We start from the raw sequence: 21,821 nt of genomic DNA on the forward strand, positions 1-21,821 counted from the left end.
ACTGCAACCTCCGCCCCCGGGGTTCAAGCGATTCTCCTGCCTCAGCCTCCAGAGTAGCTGAGATTGCAGGCGCCCGCCACCATGCCTGGCTGATTTTTGTATTTTTAGTAGAGACAGGGTTTTACCATGTTGACCAGGCTTGGTCTCGAACTCCTGACCTCAAGCGATCCGCCGTGTCAGCCAAAACATTTACTCTTACGTGTACTCATTTAATCATTCAATATTTATTGAGTGCCTACTAGCACCAGGCACCTTTGCAGGCCTAGGTTTACAGAAGTAAAGCTCCCCTCCCCCACCCCCAGTGCCCTGAAGGGCACTATAATTGTTTCTATTTCTCCAATTTTCACTTTAATATATACGAATTTTCACATTCTTTAGTTCAGAGATGGGCACAAGAATGAGTGAAAGAGATAGAGTGTCTTGGGGCCATCCTACACTCTAGGGATGGGCACAGGAGTGTGTGTGTGTGTGTATAGGAGTGGGAGTGAGAGTGTGTGTGTGTCTTGGGCCTAACCCACATTCTAGGGATGGGCACAGGAGTGTGTATGTGTGTGTGTGTGTGTGTGTGCGTATCAAGCTCTGTATTATCTAAACAGGTCAAAGATCAACATCTAGCTTCTAGATCCATCCTCAGGCCTCTTCACGGAAGACCTGTCTCAAATAAACCGGATCTGATTCAACAATAACCAGCCTTAATTCAGTAATCTGTGCTACCTGAGACGGTGGGAATAATCTTGGTACTATAAATGTTGCAGAACAAAAACGACTGCAGCGGAATTTCTGGGGCTACACCAACTGAAAATGGGCCGGATCGAGTTCCGGGAGAGCGTTTTCCTGCACTAGACAGGGAGTTCAGCCATCGGGTTCCGGGTCTAGCTGAGTCAGGAAGGCGCTCCAGCTGATTGCGGCCTCGGGAACCCGTTCGGTTGCGCCTGAACCTTCGGTCAGAGGCCAGCGGCTGGCAGCCTGGACCACAGCACCCGGGTTTAAACAGAAGCGGAGGCGCCGGGGAGGACCGGAGGGCCCGGCCAGCTTGGAAGGCGCACCCTCCCGGCTCCAGACGCCGGCAGGGCGGAGCCAAGCGGCCGCAGCCCCAGTCGAGACGCGCGCTCGTGGCTCGGGCGAATGGGGGCTACAACGGGAGCGGCTGCGCCGCCCGGCCGGGTCAGCGTCATGCGCGTGCGCGGACCCAGCGCCATTTTGGTGGCCGGGCGCGGAGGTGATTCCACACTGAGGAGAGCGCGGCGGCCAGGGTGGTAGTGGCAGTGTTCGTGTGCTCGGGTCTGAATCGCTGAGGGAGGAGGCGGTGGAGGAAGAGGTGGCGGCGGTGGCGGTGGTCGTAGCGGTGGCGGAGGAGGCGGGTACGAATCAGCTGCGGGCGGAGACATGGCCAACATCGCGGTGCAGCGAATCAAGCGGGAGTTCAAGGAGGTGCTGAAGAGCGAGGAGGTCAGAAATGAACTCCCGGACATCCCCTACCTCTACCCAGGGTGGGAGGGTCCTCCCAGCTGTGACCCCGATATCCCCGGTAGTCCCTGGGTGGCCCTCCTTGCGGCCGCCCTTCTGCCTGTGGGGAAGCAGTAGCGCTCCCCTCCTCCTTCCGCCGCCTTCCCCTCCCCTCCCATAGCGCTAGGATGGACGGTCTCACGGGCGGGGGTTCTGGGGTGGAACACAGTTTGGGGAACTGATGGACAGGGGGGAACTCCTCGGCGGGATGGAAGCTCACGAGAGATCCCGAGGCGGTGGCCACAGCTGGAAGTGTGGCTCTGGGGTGGGGAGGGAGCAGGCCGAGCCCGAGAAAACCCGGGAAGTGGGTTGGGGGAAGGGGAAAGGTGGTAACTGGATCCGAGGAGCCGGTGCTTCTCTAAGGCCCACACTTTTGAGGATATTCTGGGTTATTGCCTGTCAGGCCTTCACCGTCCTTTTCTTAGGGAAGGAGCGGTGAATACTTAGGTATCGATTAAAAAGGAAGGACATTCAGAGTTAGTCCTTCTTAGTTGGGTGTTAGGAGTCAAGGGGAGAATAATAGAATACTGTCTTATTTGGTGGCAGGGATAAGGGAATTTTCACCTGAGTTAGCAAGTTAATTCCAAATGAGATCGTTATCTCTTTTCCACTTAACCCCCAAATTCCTAGGCCTTGTCTTTATCGACATCTCAATCTTTGAGTGGGCAAAGGCAAGGTGTTTGGTGTATTAAAGACATTTAAATATTTTTAGTTAGAAAAAAAATAATGGAATGTAAGAGTAGCCTATTTCAAAATATTGTTTACAAGTTACAAATCAGAGAGACTGTCCTAAGACAGTACCTCTGTGACTCCTGTTGTGCCACGAAACTTCATTATGATGTCCCTCATAGTTAACTTGATTCTTACTTTTGAAAAGTAGACCTATTAAAAACGTGGGATTTCACCAGATTAATACATTGTTTTATCTCTTTATTGAGTAGATTTGTCACGATGTAGCAGATTTTCAAAAAAATTGTCTCCCGTTGCTCTTAAATCCTGCAGAATTTAGATACATTAGTACGTTTAAGATATTCACAATGCTCTAGTAATTTGACTCAGAATTACATAAGTATTAGTACAGTTTTTCATATCAAAAATCACCAAGAATACCAGATTGTCTTCCCCACATGGATTAAGCAAAAAATAATAACAGAAAATGGTTATTTTCAAGATTCACGTACCATTATTGAATATATCATTGCTTTTGTGTTTTTCTTTTACGGTTAGTACTTCGATAATGTCAATAATGATTTGTGAAATTCAGCATTATAAGTATGTGATGAGTAGACATGGAGAAAAAATTGTTGAAAATTCAAAAATGACAAATAGACTTCTTGAAAGTAGTAGTATGTAAGTCATGATCGGTTTTACAGAGCATGTGTATGAACTCTGACCTCTATGTTTGTTCATATGCCAAAACTCTGAATGGAAGGATGACTTTGTATTTTGTGGTACAGTGCAGAAATAGAGTCATAAGTGTCTGTACTGATACAGTGAAACAGCAATTTTAACTTATTTAATATGAAAATGTATTCCAGGATATTTGACATATATACTTCTAATGGAAGATAGCAGCTAATATTGTTGCCAACAACCTAAAACATTTCTTGTTTAATAAGGTTGTACAAGCTTGAAACTTAATAGACTTTTAATGCTTTATTTTCTGTTACTTAAAAGTGGTAAGTTACTGCTCTAGTAATTAATATGCTCTCTTTGCTTTTTATAAGCTGACTTTTCACCGTGGTATTCTTAGTACTTAACTTGAAGATTACCAGAAATACTTGTATTGCTGTCTAGTAATACATATTGTTAAAATAACACTGCTCTTTATACATAAGGGATGATGAAGCCTTACTTCAATTAAGTGTCATAAGCGTTTCAGAAGAAGAAAACAGGAAAGGCAAACAGTTTTTTTGTTTTGTTTTGTTTTTGAGAACAGTACCTATATAAATATGGAAAGAAACTTCTTCCAGGAAAGTAAGTTGCAAAGAACATTTAGGAAAAGGTTACATCATTTAATCTTGGAATAAATATAACCAATAAATAGCTTATTTTCACCATTATTTTTTGATATTTTAGTGTCCCAGATCTGTAAGTTAGATTGTTATTTTCAACTCATTGAAGGACTTGTAGTATAGTCCATGTGTTTCCTTTTTAAGGGTGTAAATCCAGTCTTTTGAATGGCTGATCAAATAACTATTTTATCATGTCACTTTTTTGGTACATCTGCACTTTACCAAAGTTTATTTCATATGCTGTGTGCTTGTGTTTACTAAGAACACTGGTTGATTTAAGGACTTTTTGGGGTGGCCTTTTAAGTGCCTTTGTAAATATAGCTGATGCTTGTTGGATTCTGGTGGCCGTTCTTAGAGTGTGTTAATTAAAATACAGCCAACAAGATAAATGTGAAAAGCAAAGCGCAGAATAGTGTGGAAGAGGCCACCATTTGTTTCAAATGGAGGGGAATATGTGTATTTGCCTGTGTAGGTAAAAGGTTTCATGAGAAACTGGTAAAATTGATTGCTTTCTGTGTAGGGGAATTGGGTCTCTGGGGCATGGGGTATAGATATTTTTTGAATTTTGTGTGATACGAATGTAATTTACTCAAATAAAGGCACCATTTGGCCTCTTTCCCTTAAGACAGTGTTTGGAAATTTGTCAGATGTTTCTTTTTAATTTATTAATATTTATTTTCTTTGTTTTAGATGTTTATTTTTAAATATGAGTATGAATTTTAACTAGTTTTAAATATTCCAAAGTTGTTAGGCATGGAATATTGATATAAAGTACATTTCATAATAATTTTATGAGTTGGATTACATAAGTAAATTGTTGATTATGAGGATATAAACCCTCTGAAGAGGCACATCTAAAAAAAAAGGATAATTATTCATAGGTTGTATTATTTACTATTAGTTAATGCTGCTGTTAGTAACTAGCTGCCATTTGTAGAATGGCTAGTTGTTCTTAGTATCGTTTGTTTATGCATTATTGCTAATTCTCAAGAATAGTTCTTTAGATTTCCTATTTCCTAGATGAGAAAATAGAGATTCAGGCAAGTTAAATTATTTGTGTGCAAACATGGAACTTGGGATTTGGATCTAGGTCTGCTTGTGTTCATATTATACCATGCTGTCATGACTCTCCAACGATAGGCATGCTTTTATTTATTTAAAAAAATCGAGCCTGGTTTGTATTACTGGTTAAAGGATTTAAACACAGTTTAATCTCATTGAAATAGTGTTCCCTATAATTAACTTTAAGATTTAGTTGAATTTCTTTCTCTCTTTTTTTTTTTTTTTTTGAGACGGAATCTCACTCTCTCTCTCAGGCTGGAGTGCAATGGCGGGATCTCAGCTGACTACAACCTCCGCCTCTCAGGTTCCAGTGGTTTTTCTGCCTCAGCCTACCCAGGAGCTAGGATTACAGGTGTCCGCCACCATGCCTGGCTAATTTTTGCATTTTTGGTAGAGACAGGGTTTCACCATGTTGGGCAGGCTGGTCTCAAATTCTAACCTTAAGCGATCTGCCCGCCTCAGCCTCCCAAAGTGCTAGGATTATAGGCATGAGCTACCACATCCAGCCAGATTTACTTGAATTTCAACATGTAAAATATTTTAAAATTTGAAACTAATGAAATAAAACACCCTTAAATCAGTGCATTAACTCTTGCTTGGTCTTATGCTGTATGGCACTTGGTTTTTCATGTTGTAATTACACTTTGGTATTATTTTCTAGTATTCTCATAGAGCATGTCTAAATCTGTTGCATAAACAAATTGGTTTCATGAAAATTACTATAGTGCATTAAGTTTTCTGTCATCATTTAAATAGATTTTTATATCTATTTTCCTTAAAAAAAATTTTTTTTTGAAACAGTCTTGCTCTGTCACCAGGCGCCAGGCTGGAGTGCAGTGGCACAATCTTGGCTCACTGCAATCTCCGCCTCCCGGGTTAAGCAGTTCTCCTGCTTCAGCCTCCTGAGTAGCTGGGACTACAGGCACACGCCACCATGCCCAGCTAATTTTTGTATTTTTAGTAGAGACAAGGTTTCACCATGTTGGCCAGGATGGTCTCGATCTCTTGACCTCGTGATCCGCTCACCTTGGCATCCCAAAGTGCTGGGATTGCAGGTGTGAGCCACCACGCCTGGCCTTCCTTTAAAATTTTAATATATTTGATGTAGCTTGATCTAGATTATTCTATACCAGAAGTAGTTGCAAATCTCTAAAAGTAAGCCTTTTGATTTCTGTAGACCATGGGTTTCTTAACCTTGGCAGTATCGACATTTTGGGCAGGTAGTTCTTTATTAAGTGGCTCTCCTGTGCATTGTGGATGTTTAACAACATCCCTGACCTCTACCAGTATATGCTGTTAGCACCGCATATCCCCATCCCACCTCCCCAGTATCTCTTCTTACTGGATGCATCAACTAAAAATGTCTTCAGACTGCTATGTGCTGAGAACCATGTAGACAAAACTTTTTTTTTGAGATAGTGTCTCGCTCAGTCACCCAGGCTGGAGCGCAGTGGCATGATCTCAGCTCACTGCATCCTCCACCTCCTGAGCTCAAGCCATTCTCCTGCCTCAGCCTCTCAGTAGCTGGGATTACAGGCACCCACCACCATTCCCGGGTAATTTTAGTATCTTTAGTAGAGATGGGGTTTCATCATATTGGCCGGGCTGGTCTGACAAAACTCTTTAAAAAGAGTATTTATGGGCCAGGTGTGGTGGCTTATGCCTGTATTACAGCATTTTAGGAGGCTGAGCTCGACTGAGGCCAGGAGTTCAAGACCAGCCTGGGCAACATAGGGAGACTTTGTTACTATTAAAATTTTTAAAAAATCAGCCAGGCATGGTAGTGTGTGCCTTTAGTTCCAGCTACTTGGGAGGTCAAGGCTGCAGTGAATTGTGATCATGTGACCGCACTCCAGCCTGGGCGACAGCAAGACCCTGTCTCAAAAATGAAAAAAGAAGATGATTCCTGGCAGAGGTTGCAGTGAGCTGACATTGTGCCACTGCACTCCAGCCTGGTGACAGAGAGAAACTTCATCTAAAAAGAAAAAAAAGAGAACACTTTGAGACTTAACTGTATCAGATGTGTAAGATAATTTAAAGAATAAATGGACATGAACAGTAAAGGCACAAAAAATACATACTGGCTTTGAATGTTTTAAGACTTGGTTTCCCCTTTTTAATGTTTTTCTTTTAAAAATTCTCCCTTTTGATTTAAATAAAAAGGTAAAATTATCTACCAAAAATGAATGTAACCAGAATTTGAACAGTTGTTTAAGACTAGAGGCAGGTATGGTGGCTCACATCTGTAATCCCAGCACTTTGGGAGGCTGAGGAGAGAATCATTTGAGTCTGGGAGGTTGAGGCTGCAGTGAGCAGTGACTGTGCCACTGCACTCCAACCTGGGTGACAGAGCAACACACTATCTCCAAGTAAACAGTAAAAAAATGGCTTTTAAAGTTTTTATTTATTTTTATTTTATTTTTTTCAAAAGTGTTTTTAAAAGTTATGTAAGTTACAGTTTTATGTAATGTTCAGTGTTTCTTATGGGTTCTGGAATAGGTTGAGCAAGGAAAACCTATAGATTGGGTTAAAAAAAATCAAAGTCTGTGCAGGTAATACTCTTTGGGGTGAATTCCTTGTATATACGGTTACAAAGACTTTGAGCCCTGTCCATTGGGCATAGGTTTAGACACATCTGGGCTCCCCATCTTCTTTCCTTTTTACTTATTTTTGAGACAGAGTCTCACTGTTACCAAAGCTAGAATGCTGTGGCATGATCACAGCTCACTGCAGCCTCGAATTCCCCAGGCTTAGGTGTTCCTCCCAAGTAGCAGTGACTAAAGGCGTCTGCCATCATGCCCAACTAATTTTTGTATTTTTTGTACAAATGGGGTTTCACCATGTTGCCCAATCTGGTCTGAACTCCTGGGTGCAAGTGATTCTTCCACCTTGGCCTCCTAAAGTGCGGGGATTACAGATGTGTGAGCCACCATGCTTGGTCTGTCACCACTTCACTTTTTTTTTTTTTTTTTTTTTAAGACGGAGTATTGTTCTTGCCGCCCAGGCTGAAGTGCAATGGTGCGGTCTCGGCTCACTGCAGCCTCCGCCTCCTGGGTTCAGGCGATTCTCTTGCCTCAGCCTCCCGAGTAGCTGGGATTACAGGCACCCGGCACCACGCCTGGCTAATTTTTTTTTTTTTTTTTTAAGTAGAGAAAGGGTTTCACCATGTTGGTCAGGCTGGTCTTGAACTCCTAACCTCAGGTAATCCACCTCCTTTGGCCTCCCAAAGTGCTGGGATTACAGGAGTGAGCCACTGCACCTGGCCTTCTATCACCGCTTCTTAAAGACTATACACTCTTTTTTTTTTTTTTTTTTTTTGAGACAGAGTGTTACTCTGTCACCCAGGCTGGAGTGCAGTGACATGATCTCAGCTCACCCCAGCCTCTGCCTCTCAGGTTCAAGCAACTCTCATGCTTCAACCTCCTGAGTAGCTGGGATTACAGGCTACCCCACCATGCCCAGCTAATTTTTTGTATCGTTAGTAGAGACAGGATTTTACCATGTTGGCCAGGCTAGTCTCAAACTCCTGACCTCAAGTGATTCGCCCACCTCGGCCTCCCAAAGTGCTGGGATTACAAGTGTGAGCCACCATGCCCAGCTAAGACTGTATATTCTTATTTTATTTTTTCCCAGTGGATACATTATTGACAGTTATTGAAAATATTGACTACAGCCCCAAAAAGGCTTAACTGGTTGGAAAGATAGGGCAGACAAAGGATAGATAAAAATAGTAGGTGCAAAGAGTAAATGCTGTGGGATTCTGAGGGTATTTGTATGAGGGAGATTCTTTTTTGTTGTTGTTTTGTTTTGTTTTTGAAACGGAGTCTCTGCTCTGTCGCCCAGCCTGGAGGGCAGTGACTTGATCTTGGCTCACTGCAACCTCTGCCTCCCAGGTTCAAGTAATTCTCCTGGCTCAGCCTCTAAAAGGGCTTGGATGCTGAGATGACAGGCATGTGCCACCATGCCTGGCTAATTTTTGTTATTTTTGTAGAGACAGGGTTTCACCATGTTGGCCAGGCTGGTCTCAAACTCCTGACCTCAGATAATCTGCCTACTTGGGCTTCCCAAAGTGCTGGGCTTACAGGCATGAGCCACCATGCCTGGACTTTTTTATTTTTTTGAGATGGAATCTTGCTCTATTGACCAGGCTGGAGTGCAGTGGTGTGATCTCAGCTCACTGTAGCCTCCGCCTCCCAGGTCAGGTGGTTCTCCTGTCTCAGCCTCCCTAGTAGCTGGGATTACAGGTACACCCCACCATACCTAGCTAATTTTTTGTATTGTTAGTAGAGACAGGATTTTACCATGTTGACCAGGCTGATCTTGAACTCCTGACCTCAAGTAATCCGCCCACCTTGGCCTCCTGATGTGCTGGGATTACAACTGTAAACCACTGTGCCCGGCCAAGACTATATATACTCTTATTTCCCAGTGAATATATTAGTGACAGTTATTGAACATGCTGACTACAGCCCCAAAAGGCTTAATTGGTTGGAGAGATAGGGCAGGCAAAGGATGGATAAAAATGGTAGAGGCAAAGAGTAAATGCCATGGGATTCTGAGGGTATTTGTATGAGGGAGGTTCTTTTTTGTTTTTGTTATGTTTTGTTTTTTTTGAGATGGAGTCTTGCTCTGTCGCCCAGGCTGGAGTGCAGTGGGACGATCTCGGCTCACTGCAACCTCCACCTCCTGGGTTCAAGTGATTCTCCTGCCTCAGCCTCCTCTAAGTAGCTGGGATTGCAGGTGTGCACCACCACGCCCAGCTAATTTTTGTATTTTTAGTAGAAACAGGGTTTCACCATGTTGGTCAGGTTGGTCTCGAACTCCTGACCTTGTAATCCACCCGCCTCAACCTCCCAAAGTGCTGGGATTACAGGCGTGAGCCACGGACCTGGCTGTTTTGTTTTGTTTTTAGTCAGAGTCTCTGTCGCCCAACCTGGAGTGCAGTGGCTCACTCTTGGCTCACTACAACCTCTGCCTCCCAGGTTCAAGCAATTCTCATGCCTTAGGCTCCTGAATGGCTGGAATTACAGGCATGTGCCACCACGCCTGGCTAATTTTTGTATTTTTAGTAGAGACAGGATTTCAGCATGTTGGCTAGCTGGTCTCAAACTCCTGACCTCAGGTGATCTGCCTGTCTTGGCCTCTCAAAGTGCTGGGCTTACAGGTGTGAGCCACCCGCCTGAACTTTACTTACTTATTTATTTATTTTGAGATGAAATCTTGCTCTCTCACCCAGGCTGGAATGCAGTGGCGTGATCTCGGCTCACTGCATTCTCCTTCTCCCAGGTCAAGCAGTTCTCCTGCCTCAGCCTCCCAAGTAGCTGGGATTATAGGCATGTGCCACCACACCCAGTTAATTTTCCTATTTTTGGTAGAGATGGGGCTTCTAGCCAGGCTGGTCTCGAACTCCTGACCTCAGGTGATCTGCCCACCTTGGCCTCCCAAAGTGCTGGGATTACAGGCGTGAGCCGTTGTGACTGGCCTGTGTGACTGTATGAGTTAGGTTCTTGAGCTGGGTAGTTTTTTTGTGGTTTTTGTTTTTTGTTTTTGAGACGGGGTCTTACTTTGCCGCCCAGGGACACAATCATAGCTCACTGCAGCCTTGAACTCCTGGGATCTAGCAAGCCTTCCACCTCAGCCTCTGGAGCAGCTAGGACTACAGGTGTATTCCACCACACCCAGCTAACTTTTATTTTTTGTAGAGATGGGGGTCTCACTATGTTGCCCAGGCTAGTCTTGAACTCCTGGCCTCATGCAGTCCTCCTGCCTCAGCCTCCTAAAGTGCTAGGATTACAGGCATTAGCCACCTCACCCAGCCTTCTTGAGCTGGAAAAGATGAAAGTTAAGACACTTCAAATTTCAGGAGATAGTTCCAAAGGAATTTGGTAATATTGCGAATTCTTTTTTTTTTTTTTTTGAGACAGAGTCTCACTCTGATGCCCAAGCTCCCAAGCTGGAGGGCAGTGGCGCAGTCTTGGTTCACTGCAGCCTCTGCCTCCTGGGTTGAAACGATTCTTCTGCCTCACCCTCCTGAGTAGCTGGGATTACAGGCACGTGCCACCATGCCTGTATTTTTGTATTTTTAGTAGAGATGGGCTTTCACAATGTTGGGCTGATCTGGAATTCCTGACCTCGTGAGATGCATTCCTCGGCCTCCCAAAGTGCTGGGATTGCACGCATGAGCCACCGTGCCCGGCCTATAGAGTTTTTTTTTTTTTTTTTTTTTTTTTTTTTTTTTTTTGAGATGGGGTTTTGCTCTTGTTGCCCAGGCTGGAGTGCAATGGTGAGATCTTGGCTCACTGCAACCTCTACTTCCAATTCTCCTGCCTCAGCCTCCTGAGTAGCTGGGATTACAGGCACAGGTCACCACGCCCACTGCCTAATTTTGTATTTTTAGTAGAGATGGAGTTTCTCCATGTTGGTCAGGCTGGTCTTGAACTCCTGGACCTCAGGTGATTCGCCCACCTCAGCCTCCCAAAGTGCTGAGATTACAGGTGTGGGCCACCGTGGCTGGCCGAGATTCTTAATTAAGTAAATGAACTTTTCTGTAGGCACATGAATTGGAACTATGGAACAAAGAGATTATTGATAAAATTATTCAAGAAACACATTTACATATTTAGAACAGAAAGGTTGCACAGCTCTTATATACTCAAACATAGTTGTAGAGTTCGATCATGTTTTTAACTTTCTTCATGGTTACATTTTTTGGGGAGAATACCCTTTTTCATATTAAAGTAAAACGTGTACATAATAAAGTGTGACTGGCACCCAAATCAAGAAACAGACCCTTCCCAGCACCATAGGAATCCCCCTTCCTTTCTAGTTACTTTCCTGACTTCTAATAACACAGATTAGTTTTGAGTATGTTTGAGTGAAAGAATAGATGTAAGAGTATATATTATGTGGGTATTTTAAGTTTGAAGGTTTTTCAAAAGGTAATTTTCTAAACCTTTGTTAAGAAAAGTATAACATCTGCTGGGTGCGGTGTCGCGTGCCTGTAGTCCCAGCTATTTGGGAGGCTGAGGCTGGAGGATCTCTTGAATCCAGGAGTTCTGGGCTGTAGTGTGCTATGCTGATCGGTTGACTGCACTAAGTTCGGCGTCAATATGGTGACCTCCCGGGAGCGGGGGACCACCAGGTTGCCTAAGGAGGGGTGAACCGGCCCAGGTCGGAAACGGAGCAGGTCAAAACTCCCATGCTGATCAGTAGTGGGATCGCGCCTGTGAATAGCCACTGCACTGCAGCCTGGGCAATATAGCGAGACCCCGTCTCTTAAAAAAAAAAAAAATATATATATATATATATATATATATAAATAAAACATCTTAGAAAAAGTACTAAAACATACTGAATTTCAGAACTGAAAGAGACCTAGGCCAAACTCCTCATCTATAAAACCAAGAAACTGAGGCCCAAAGAGGTTGATTGTTGCTCAGAGAAACAGAGCTGGTTAATGGTGAACCAGGGTTTTTGCATACCAGTTTAGCCATAATAAGTAGTTGGTTTGTGGGAATATCCATTTCATAAATGATAGTATAAAAGCTGACTATTAATACAGCTTTGCAGAAGGGGTAACAATGCAATATTATTTCAGTGTATCTTTTTTTTCCTGTTAGTATGAGAACTTAAACTTGCCAGGAGGTAGAGAGATTTAACTCCTGAAGCATAATTTAGTGAAGTTAGCTTAGTAATTAAGAGCGTGGGCTTTAGAATTAGCTTTGCTTTGAGTCCTGGCTTTTCTTCTTAAAACCTGAAGTACTAGCTCTGTATCTCGATTTTTTTTAATCTGTAAAAATGTGGGAAGATTAGGAGAGTCTTTACAGTGCTTAGAACAATGCTTGGGACATAATTAAACATTCAGTAACCCGATAGCTGTTAGATGTCAGAATTAGCTATGTTTTCTTATTCTGTTCTGCTTATTGTTCTTGGGTTATAAAGGTATTGTTCAGTGGTTTAGTGATTGCTGGATGTAAATATGCCTCAAGAAAAGCTCAAGATGAGGGCTATGGATCTTCTGATAGTGTTTCTTTGTCATCTGTGTGCCAGTTATCCATGGGGCCAAGTAGTCCACCCTTATCTGTAGTTTCATTTTCTGCAGTTTCAGTTACTGTCTGTCAACCATCATCCAAAAATAAGTGAGTATAGTACAATAAGGTATTTTTAGAGATCACATTCACATAACTTTAATTATACTGTATTGTTACAATTATTGTTAATCTCTTACTGTGTTTAATTTATAAATTAAACTTTAACATAGGTATGTACATATGGGAAAAAACATAGGGTTTGGTACTATCTGTGGTTTCAAGCATCCTCTAGGGATCTTGGAATGTATCCTCTTTGGATAAGAGGGGATATATTAATACAGAGGAATATATGTGGGCTCTGTTTTCCAGATGTTATTTAATCTTTCTTTAGGAGACAGTTATAAATTGGAGAAAAGTTTCTGTTAAAATGTTACCTTCCTGAATGAAAAAGTTCATTTGGGAAACTCTCAAATAATATAGAGATAATGGGATTATTTTGGATTTCTTGACATGGCTCTGGTTTGCTGAAACTAGACCAAATAATCCAGATTCTAGTCCTATGGTATGTAATCTTGGATCCCTTTGCAAATCCCTTCTTCAGTGGGCTTTGGAAGCCATAAAATAGCTAGTCTCATTCATCTGCCATCCATGTTATTCTCTTATGTAAATCTGAAAGGGTGGGAGAGCTGTATTTCATTGAAAGTGCTTTTTAAATTTTTTTTTTATTTTTTTAAGGCTGGTCAAGTGAAGCAGTGGAAATGGAGAGGGAAAAAATCTGTAATTGGTTATAATCAATTAATTGTAAACACCACTACAAAACCCATTTTTCCTTTCTTCTCCCTTTAGTTATTTGCTTTTACTGCAAATTTAGAGTAACTGTTGAATGTCTGACATTTTATTTATTTATTTATTTATTTATTTATTTATTTATTTATTGACAGACAGACAGACACAAGGTCTTGCTCTGTTGCCCAGGCTGGAGTGCAGTGGCAACAAAACAAGACCTTACAGCTCACTGTAACCTTGAACTCCTGGGCTCAAGTGATCCTCCTGCCGTAGCCTTCCTGGTGGCCACCACACCTGGCTAAATTTTCTTTTTTAAATTTTGTGTGGAGTTGGAGGTTTCACTGTGTTGCCCAAGCTGGTGTCAGACTCGTAGACTCAAGCAGTCCTCCTGCCTAAGCCTCCCAAAGTCCTGGGATTACAGGCATGAGCTGCTTCACCCTTCCTATCTGATATTTTTTTGTATGTGGCAGCTTTGAGATTGATATTATTCTTGTTTCACAGATCCAAAAGTTGCAGCTGTGAAAAATTAAGTAACTTTATCAGTATCAATAAATTTGTGGTGGAACAGAGGTTTGAAATCAGGTCTCTGCATCTAAAATATTGGTGGTTGTGGTGGAAAGAGTTACACTCATATCTGCTGCTTGCTCCCTACATTTTTGAAGATTTTTTTAAAACTATGAAATACTTTATACTTAGAAGTTTTGAAAGTAATACATGAACATCTTTATATCTGTGGTCCATATTTAACAAATTATAATCTTCTCATACTGTATTTGGGCTAAACTGCCTCTACCCAAATAAAGTAAAACATGGAGGTAAAGCTCACTGGATAACTTTTTTCTCATTCCATTTTATTTTTCTTTCTTTCTAGGAGTATCTGCTATATGAAGTTAGTGTATATCTTTCCCCTTCATATTTTGTTTTTACTGTTAAACATAGTATCTCTTGAATTTAAAAATAAAATACTTTTTGCTTTTTTTAAAGTTTTTTTAAAAACAGTTTTCATAAGCGATTGTAATGTACATCTCTTTTGGAATCTTTTTCTCTTAGCATTTTTTAAAGATGTATCTGTGATACTGTATTTTATGCTAGTTCTCTAATATAAACTATATTGTATTCCTTGTCAGTTTTTAAAGTTTATTTTCCTATTGATGGCATTTAATTCCAACTTTTAGATAAAAGGATGTACTGAACATTTTTGTAATGTTGGGGGGACATGTAAGAGTTTTTCTAGAAAGTAGAATTGGAAGATCTGAGCATATTTTCAGCTTCTGCCTGACTGGATATTGCTTCATTGTTCTCCAGATGATTGTATCAATTTACATTCCCACTATCAGTTTATAAGAGTTCTAGGCTGGGCATGGTGGCTCATGCCTGTAGTCCCAACCAGGCATGAGCCACCCCAAAACCTTCCAAAACCTACTTGTCCTAAAATACCACTCCAATAAGCCTTTCTTAAAGCCAAAGTTTCCTTCTGTTTTTCATTGTCAGTCAGACTTCATGAGAGCAGTTATCTTATTATTGATAATTGTACATATGTCCTTCTACTCCTGATTAACCTCCTTGAGGATTCATATTCATTGTTTTCTCTTTAGCATTTTGTAGGGTGCCTAGAATGTAGAAGGCTTAGTAATTTAAGTACATCAAAAAAGTCTTTGATAGGTATCTAATTTTGAGGAGCTGCTGCTGAAAGTGCTCTTAGCATAGGTTTAGGGCAGGCCTCTGTTACTTTTACCAAATGTGTGATTATGGATTTTTCTAGTGATTAGAAATGTAGGCCTATGTACTGTTTTCTCTCAATTAACTATGGGTGCTTTTCTTTTAGCCTTCTTTGTTTCAAATGAACCATCTTGTTTGGTCTTGTCATACCCAATTATGGGTTGACTGATGCTATTGCTTTTCAGTGAGGTGATAATAAAACATTTTCTGCTTTTTCTTATTTTTTTTGAGACAGAATTTTACTCTGTCACCCAGACTGGAGTGCTGTGGTACGATCTTGGCTCCCTGTAACCTCTGCCTCGTGGGTTCAAACAGTTCTCCTCCCTCAGCCTCCCAAGTAGCTGGGACTACAAGGCATGTGCCACCACATGCAGCTAATTTTTTGTATTTTCAGTAGAGACATGTTGGCCAGGCTGGTCTGAAACTCCTGACCTCAGATGATCCTGAGCCTGGACTTCCTGCTTTTTCTTAAATCACTGTAGTGACTTAGATTTTATAGACTATAGCACAGTTTTTGCGTCTTGTCTATTAGACATTTAGTTATTTCCAATTTTTTGATGTTATACATGTGCAAGAATTTTGGGTGTGTATATCTGAAAGTGATACATACTGAGTGGTCATTGAGTGTTGGATGAAATTTTAGGTGTCTCTTTTGTTAGGTGCTTTCTTTCCATCTGCCCATAGGAACTGTGAATGTGAGTCATTGAGAGCAGAGTACTTTCTTGTTTTTTGTTTTGTTTGTTTTTGTTTTTGAGATAGAATCTCGCTTTGTCACCCTGGCTGGAGTGCAGTGGCACGATCTCAGCTCACTGCAACCTCTGCCTCCCAGATTCAAACAATTCTCCTGCCTCAACCTCCCAAGTAGCTGGGATTATAGGCATGTGCCACCACACCTGGCTAAGTTTTTGTGTTTTTAGTAGAGATGGTGTGTCACCATGTTGGTCAGGCTGGTCTCGAACTCCTGACCTCATGATCGACCCACCTTGGCCTCCCAGAATGTCTGGGATTACAGGTGTGAGCCACCACGCCTGGCCACAGAGTTCTTTCTTACTGATTTTCTATTCCCCATTGCTTAGCACATTGCCTGTTAAGCAGGAGGCACTTGTTTTCCTGAATGAGTTTAAGGATATTCCTAAGCTCTGTGGAGCTCATCCCCAACCACTGTGAAAGTTTCATCCTGCTTCTGGCACTAAAAAGAGTTAAATATGTTGATAACGGTAGCCTCCAGGTAAAGATGGATTTCAGTTCCATCTAAGTGTTGATAATGTAGTCAGGTCTTGAATTAGGATGATGGAATGTCCAAGCCCAAAACTGGGAAACAACATGGTGGGAAGGGAATGTTTTTTCCTTTATTTTGTAGTTTTCCCCTTTGAAGATATCATGGGTTATCTATTTAGTATATATGATATCATCTGTTCTTCAGTTCTTTAGTGTAACTATATATTTTTTTCATTTATTCAGAACATATTTACTGAATGCCATCTATGTTAATAAAATGGACGTGATCCTTGCTGTTACAGAGTAAATTATGGCTCAGTAAGGCAGTGAGAAATTGAATAGCTAATAAGTATGTTTGTTGACTTTAAGTGAGGGGACCTATGGAAATTGGGTGTTCTAGCCTCAGGGAAAGAGTGCCTTGGGAATAACGGTTAACTGACTGATACGTAGAGGATAAATTAGAGTTAAATTAGTCATACGTTAGGATGATCAACTCTATATACGTATAGGTAGCTGATAATCATTGTACAATGAATAATGGGAGACCATTTTATTGTTTTTTCCTATGTATGTATTGTTTGTATTTATCAGAGACTAGGTCTCACTTTGTTGCCCAGTCTGGAGTGCAGTGATATGATCATAGTTCACTGTAACCCTGAACTCCAGGGCTCAAGTGATTCTCCTGCCTCAGACTTCCAAGTAGCTAGTATTACAGGTAAACACCACTGTGCCCAGTTATTTATTTATTTTGGAGATAGAGTTTTGCTCTTGTTGCCCAGGCTGCAGTGCAATGGCATGATCTTGGCTCACCACAACCTCTGCCTCCCGACTTTAAGTGATTCCCTGCCTCAGCCTCTGGGTAGCTGGGATTACAGGTGCCCGCCGCACCACCATGCCCAGCTAATTTTGTATTTTTAGTAGAGGTGGGGTTTCTCCATGTTGGTCAGTTTGGTCTCGAACTCCCAACCTCAGGTGATCTGCCCACCTCCACCTCTCAAAGTGCTGGGTTTACAGGTGTGAGCCACCACACCCGGCCAATTATTTTTAAATTATTTGTAGAGACTGGATTTTGCCATGTAGCTCAGGCTGGTCTTGAACTCCTGGTCTCAAATGATTCTCCTGCCTTGGCTTCCCAAAGTGCTGAGATTATAGGCATGAGCCTCTGCCTGGCCAGCTTCTGTTTTTGTTTTTGTTTTCCTGACGGATTGTCTTACGACTCTTTTTATTTATTATTATACATATATTTTTGAGATGGAGTTTTGCTCTCGTCACCCAGGCCAGAGTGCAGTGGTGCGATCTCAGCTCACTGCAACCTCTGCCTCCTGGGTTCAAGCAATTCTCCTGCCTCAGCCTCCCAATTAGCTTGGATTACAGGTGCCTGCCACCACACTCAGCTGATTTTTGTATTTTTGGTAGAGACAGGGTTTCACCATGTTGGCCAAGCTAGTCTTGAACTCCTTACCTCAGGTGATCCGCTCACCTTGGCTTCCCAAAGTGCTGGGATTACAGGCGTGAGCCACCACGCCCAGCCCTGTTTTTATTTTTTTTAACCAAACTACATCATAACCTCTTCTTGGTTTAAGGGAAGCTAGGAAATCTTTAGATAAGTACAGTGCTCCTCAATTAAAATGAGAGTTTCTCTTTTTTTGGTTGTTTTTGTTTTGTTTGAGACAGAGTCTCATTCTGTTGCCAGACTGGAGTGTAGTGGCGGGATCTTGGCTCACTGCAACCTCCAACTCTCTGGTTCAAGCAATTCTCCTGCCTCAGTCTCCCAAGTAGCTGATATTACAGGCACGTGCCACCACACCCAGCTAAGTTGTGTATTTTTAGTAGAGATGAGATTTCACCATGTTGGCCAGGCTGGTCTCGAACTCCTGACCTCAGGTGATCCACCCACCTCGGCCTCCCAAATTGCTGGGATTACAAGAGTGAGCCACCGTGCCCGGCCAAGAGTTTCTTTTGTAGGGAAGAAGGAAAAAAGAAAATTGATTACACAATAGCCGTGTAGAGGGTAAAGGGACAAGAATCAACTCAAGATCATTTAGGAAACCCTTTTAGGTACCTTAGGCAAGAGATTATTGTAGTGTGGGACTAGAGTTAAATAGGGAGCCGAAGAGAAGTTAGAAGTATTTGGAAGACCTTCTGTCACCCAGGCAGCCTCAAACTCTTGGTCTTAAGTGATCTTCCTGCCTCAGCCTCCTGAGTAGCTGGGATGGGACTCCAGGTACGTGCTACCACACCCAGCTACCACTTTTTATTAAGAAAATTTTCAAGTGGAAAAGTCGAAAGAACAGTATACTTTGTATCCTCACTAGCTAAGATCATGTTGCTCTCATGAATATAATTTACTACCAAAATCTTGAGCATGCATTTCTTAAAAATAGAGGGTCTTTTGGTTGGGCATGGTGGCTTACTCCTGCAATCCTAGGTCTTTAGGAGGCTGAGGCAGGAGGATAAGTTGAGCCCAGGAGTTTGAGACCAGTTTGGACAACATGATGAAAGCCCATCTCTACAAAAAATGGAAAAAAATTAGTCGGTGTGATGGCATGTGCCTGTGGTCCCAGCTACTTGGGCAGCCTAGGTGGGAGGATTGCTTGAGCCCGTAGGTACAGTGGCGTGATCATGGCTCACCACGTTCGCTGCACTCCAGCCTGGGTCGCAGGATAAGACCTTGTCTCAAAAAAAAAAAAAAAAAGCTTCCAGTTAACTTAAAAGTCTTATCTATGTAAAGTACACAGATTGTATATGATTGTATTCTTGGGTCTTTTAAAATTTATGATTGTTCACTCCCGTACATACCTTTCTTTTTTTTCCTCATCTCATTAACACTGAAAATCCTGATGTCAGCCAGGTGAGGTGGCTCACGCCTGTAATCCCAGCACTTTGGGAGGCTGAGGCAGGTGGATCACCAGATCAGGAGATTGAGACCATCCTGGCTAACACGGTGAAACCCTGTCTCTACTAAAAATATGAAAAATTAGCTAGGTGTGGTGGCACGTGCCTGGAGTCCCAGCTATTTGGGAGACTGAGGCAGGAGAATCGCTTGGACCTGGGAAGGGGAGGTTACAGTGAGCCAAGATCATGCCACAGACTCTATCTCAAAAAATTAAAAAAATTCTGATGTCTATGATTCTGAGTTTAGGTGTAAAGGTTTGATTAGCTTCAGATTAAACATTTTGGTAAGAAGACCCCAAGTTGGGCCGGGCGCGGTGGCTGACGCCTGTAATCCCAGCACTTTGGGAGGCTGAGGCGGGTGGATCACGAGGTCAAGAGATCGAGACCATCCTGGTCAACATGGTGAAACCCCGTCTCTACTAAAAATACAAAAAAATTAGCTGGGCATGGTGGCATGTGCCTGTAGTCCCAGCTACTCAGGAGGCTGAGGCAGGAGAATTGCCTGAACCCAGGAGGCAGAGGTAGCGGTGAGCCGAGATCGTGCCATTGCACTCCAGCCTGGGTAACAAGAGCGAAACTCCGTCTCAAAAAAAAAAAAAAAAAAAAAAAAAAGAAGACCCCAGGTGATGTTGTGTACTTCATATTGAATCATATTAGTACATGTGTAATTTCAGATTGTCTCACTGTTAGTGATGCTTAGTTACTTGTTTAATCATTTGATTAAGGTAGGAACCACAGGATTTCTTTGTAAAGGTACATTTTATTCTCTTTGCAATTAGCAAGTAAATGATGGATTAATTCTTTGGCATCCTGGAAATAATTTTATTCCCAACACCCTTTTACCAGGCGCACTCTCACACACACCCACGGTCACTCATTCTGGGACAGTTTAGCCATGCCAGTTAATCTGACATGTTTATCTTTGGGATTTGGGAGGAAACTCAGAAAGATGGAGAGAACATGCAAGTTCCACATAAGACAGCTGGCCCTGTGAAAAATCGTTTTTTTTTTCTTACAAACATTATAAGGAAATGATGTTATCCAAGGAGACCTGCTGTATTTTCTCTCTAGGCTTTTTTTTTTTTTTTGAGATGGAGTCTTAAGCTCTGTTGCCCAGGCTGGAGTGCAGTGGCACAATCTCAGCTCACTGCAACCTCTGCCTCCTGGGTTCAAGTGATTCCGTTGCCTCAGCCTCCCAAGTAACTGGGATTACAGGCATGTGTCATCACACCCGGATAATTTAGTAGAGACAGGGTTTCACCATGTTGACCAGGCTGGTCTCGAAATCCTAACCTCAGGTGATAGGCCCACCTTGCCTTTTTTTTTTTTTTTTTTCCCCTTGAGACAGGGTCTTACTCTGTCACCCAGACTGGAGTGCAGTGGTGCAACTTTGATTCACTGCAATCTCTGCCTCCCAGCCTCTAAGAATCCTCCCATCTCAGCCTCCTGAGTAGCTGGGATTAAGGTATGTACAACCATGTCTAGATAACTTTTTTTTTTTTTTTTTTTCTGTACAGATAGGATTTCGCCTTGTTGCTCAGGCTGGTTTTGAACTAAATTCAAGCAATCCACCTGCCTCGACCTTCCAAAGTGTTAGGATTACAGGTGTGAGCCATCACACATAGCCTTGTTGTCTTCTCTTAAAAGAGATTAATAAATTTGAGGGAAAACTCAGGTTGTCCTTGTAATTTAAATTTTGTTAAGGGAAAATAATAACATTTAAAATCATTGTTTCTCTGTGTTAATGATGAGTACTGTACAATTAATTTCCTTTTTAAAAAAATTTTTCTTTCTTTTTTTTTGAGATGGAGTTTCGCTCTTGTTACCCAGGCTGGAGTGCAATGGCGAGATCTCGACTCACCACAACCTCTGCCTGCTGGGTTCAAGCAGTTCTCCTGCTTCAGCCTCCCGAGTAGCTGGGACTACAGGCGCGCGTCACCATGCCCAGCTAATTTTTGTATTTTTAGTAGAGACAGGGTTTCACCATGTTGACCAGGATGGTCTCGATCTTGACCTCGTGATCCACCCACCTCGGCCTCCCAAAGTGCTGGGATTAGAGGCATGAGCCACCGCGCCCAGCCTAAAATTTTTTTTCTTTTTGAGAGAGAGTTTCGCTCTTATTGCCCAGCCTGGAGTGCAATGGCGCCATCTTGGCTCACTACAACCTTTGCGTCCTGGGTTCAAGTGGTTCTCCTGCCTCAGCCTCCCAAGTAGCTGGGACTACAGACATGTACCACCACACCTGGCAATTGTTTCGTATTTAGTAGAGATAGGGTTTCACCACATTGGTCAGGCTGGTCTCAAACTCCTGACCTCAGGTGATCCACCTGCCTCAGCCTTCCAAAGTGCTGGGATTACAGATAGGAGCCACCACACCTGGCCCCTTTTTAAAAATTAAAAAAAAAAATTCTTCTCACCCAGGCTGGAGTGTGGTGGCACAGTCATGGCTTACTACAACCTCAAATTCCTGGGCTCAAGTGATCCTCCACCCTCAGCCTCCCAAGTAGCTGAGACTACAGGAATGCACCACCACACCTAATTTTTGTGTTTTTTGTAGAGGTGGAGTTTTGCCATGTTGACTAGGCTGGTC

At 42.5% G+C, this 21,821-nt stretch overlaps 1 protein-coding gene across 1 annotated transcript in view; it reads left to right on the plus strand.

The window, feature by feature from the left end:
• Positions 1-1,194: 1,194 nt before the first annotated feature.
• Positions 1,195-21,821, plus strand: part of UBE2K (ubiquitin conjugating enzyme E2 K) — an 80,059-nt gene continuing 59,432 nt past the window's right edge. Inside the window, exon 1 of the mRNA XM_012474955.3 lies at positions 1,195-1,449. Coding sequence (XP_012330378.1) covers positions 1,387-1,449 — 63 coding nt within the window. The 5' untranslated portion in view covers positions 1,195-1,386. The remainder of the gene's footprint in view (positions 1,450-21,821) is intronic.

The sequence above is a fragment of the Aotus nancymaae genome, unplaced genomic scaffold (genome assembly GCF_030222135.1).
Source record: "Aotus nancymaae isolate 86718 unplaced genomic scaffold, 86718_ANA_hifiasm-v0.15.2.pri h1tg000006l, whole genome shotgun sequence".
NCBI lineage: Eukaryota > Metazoa > Chordata > Mammalia > Primates > Aotidae > Aotus > Aotus nancymaae.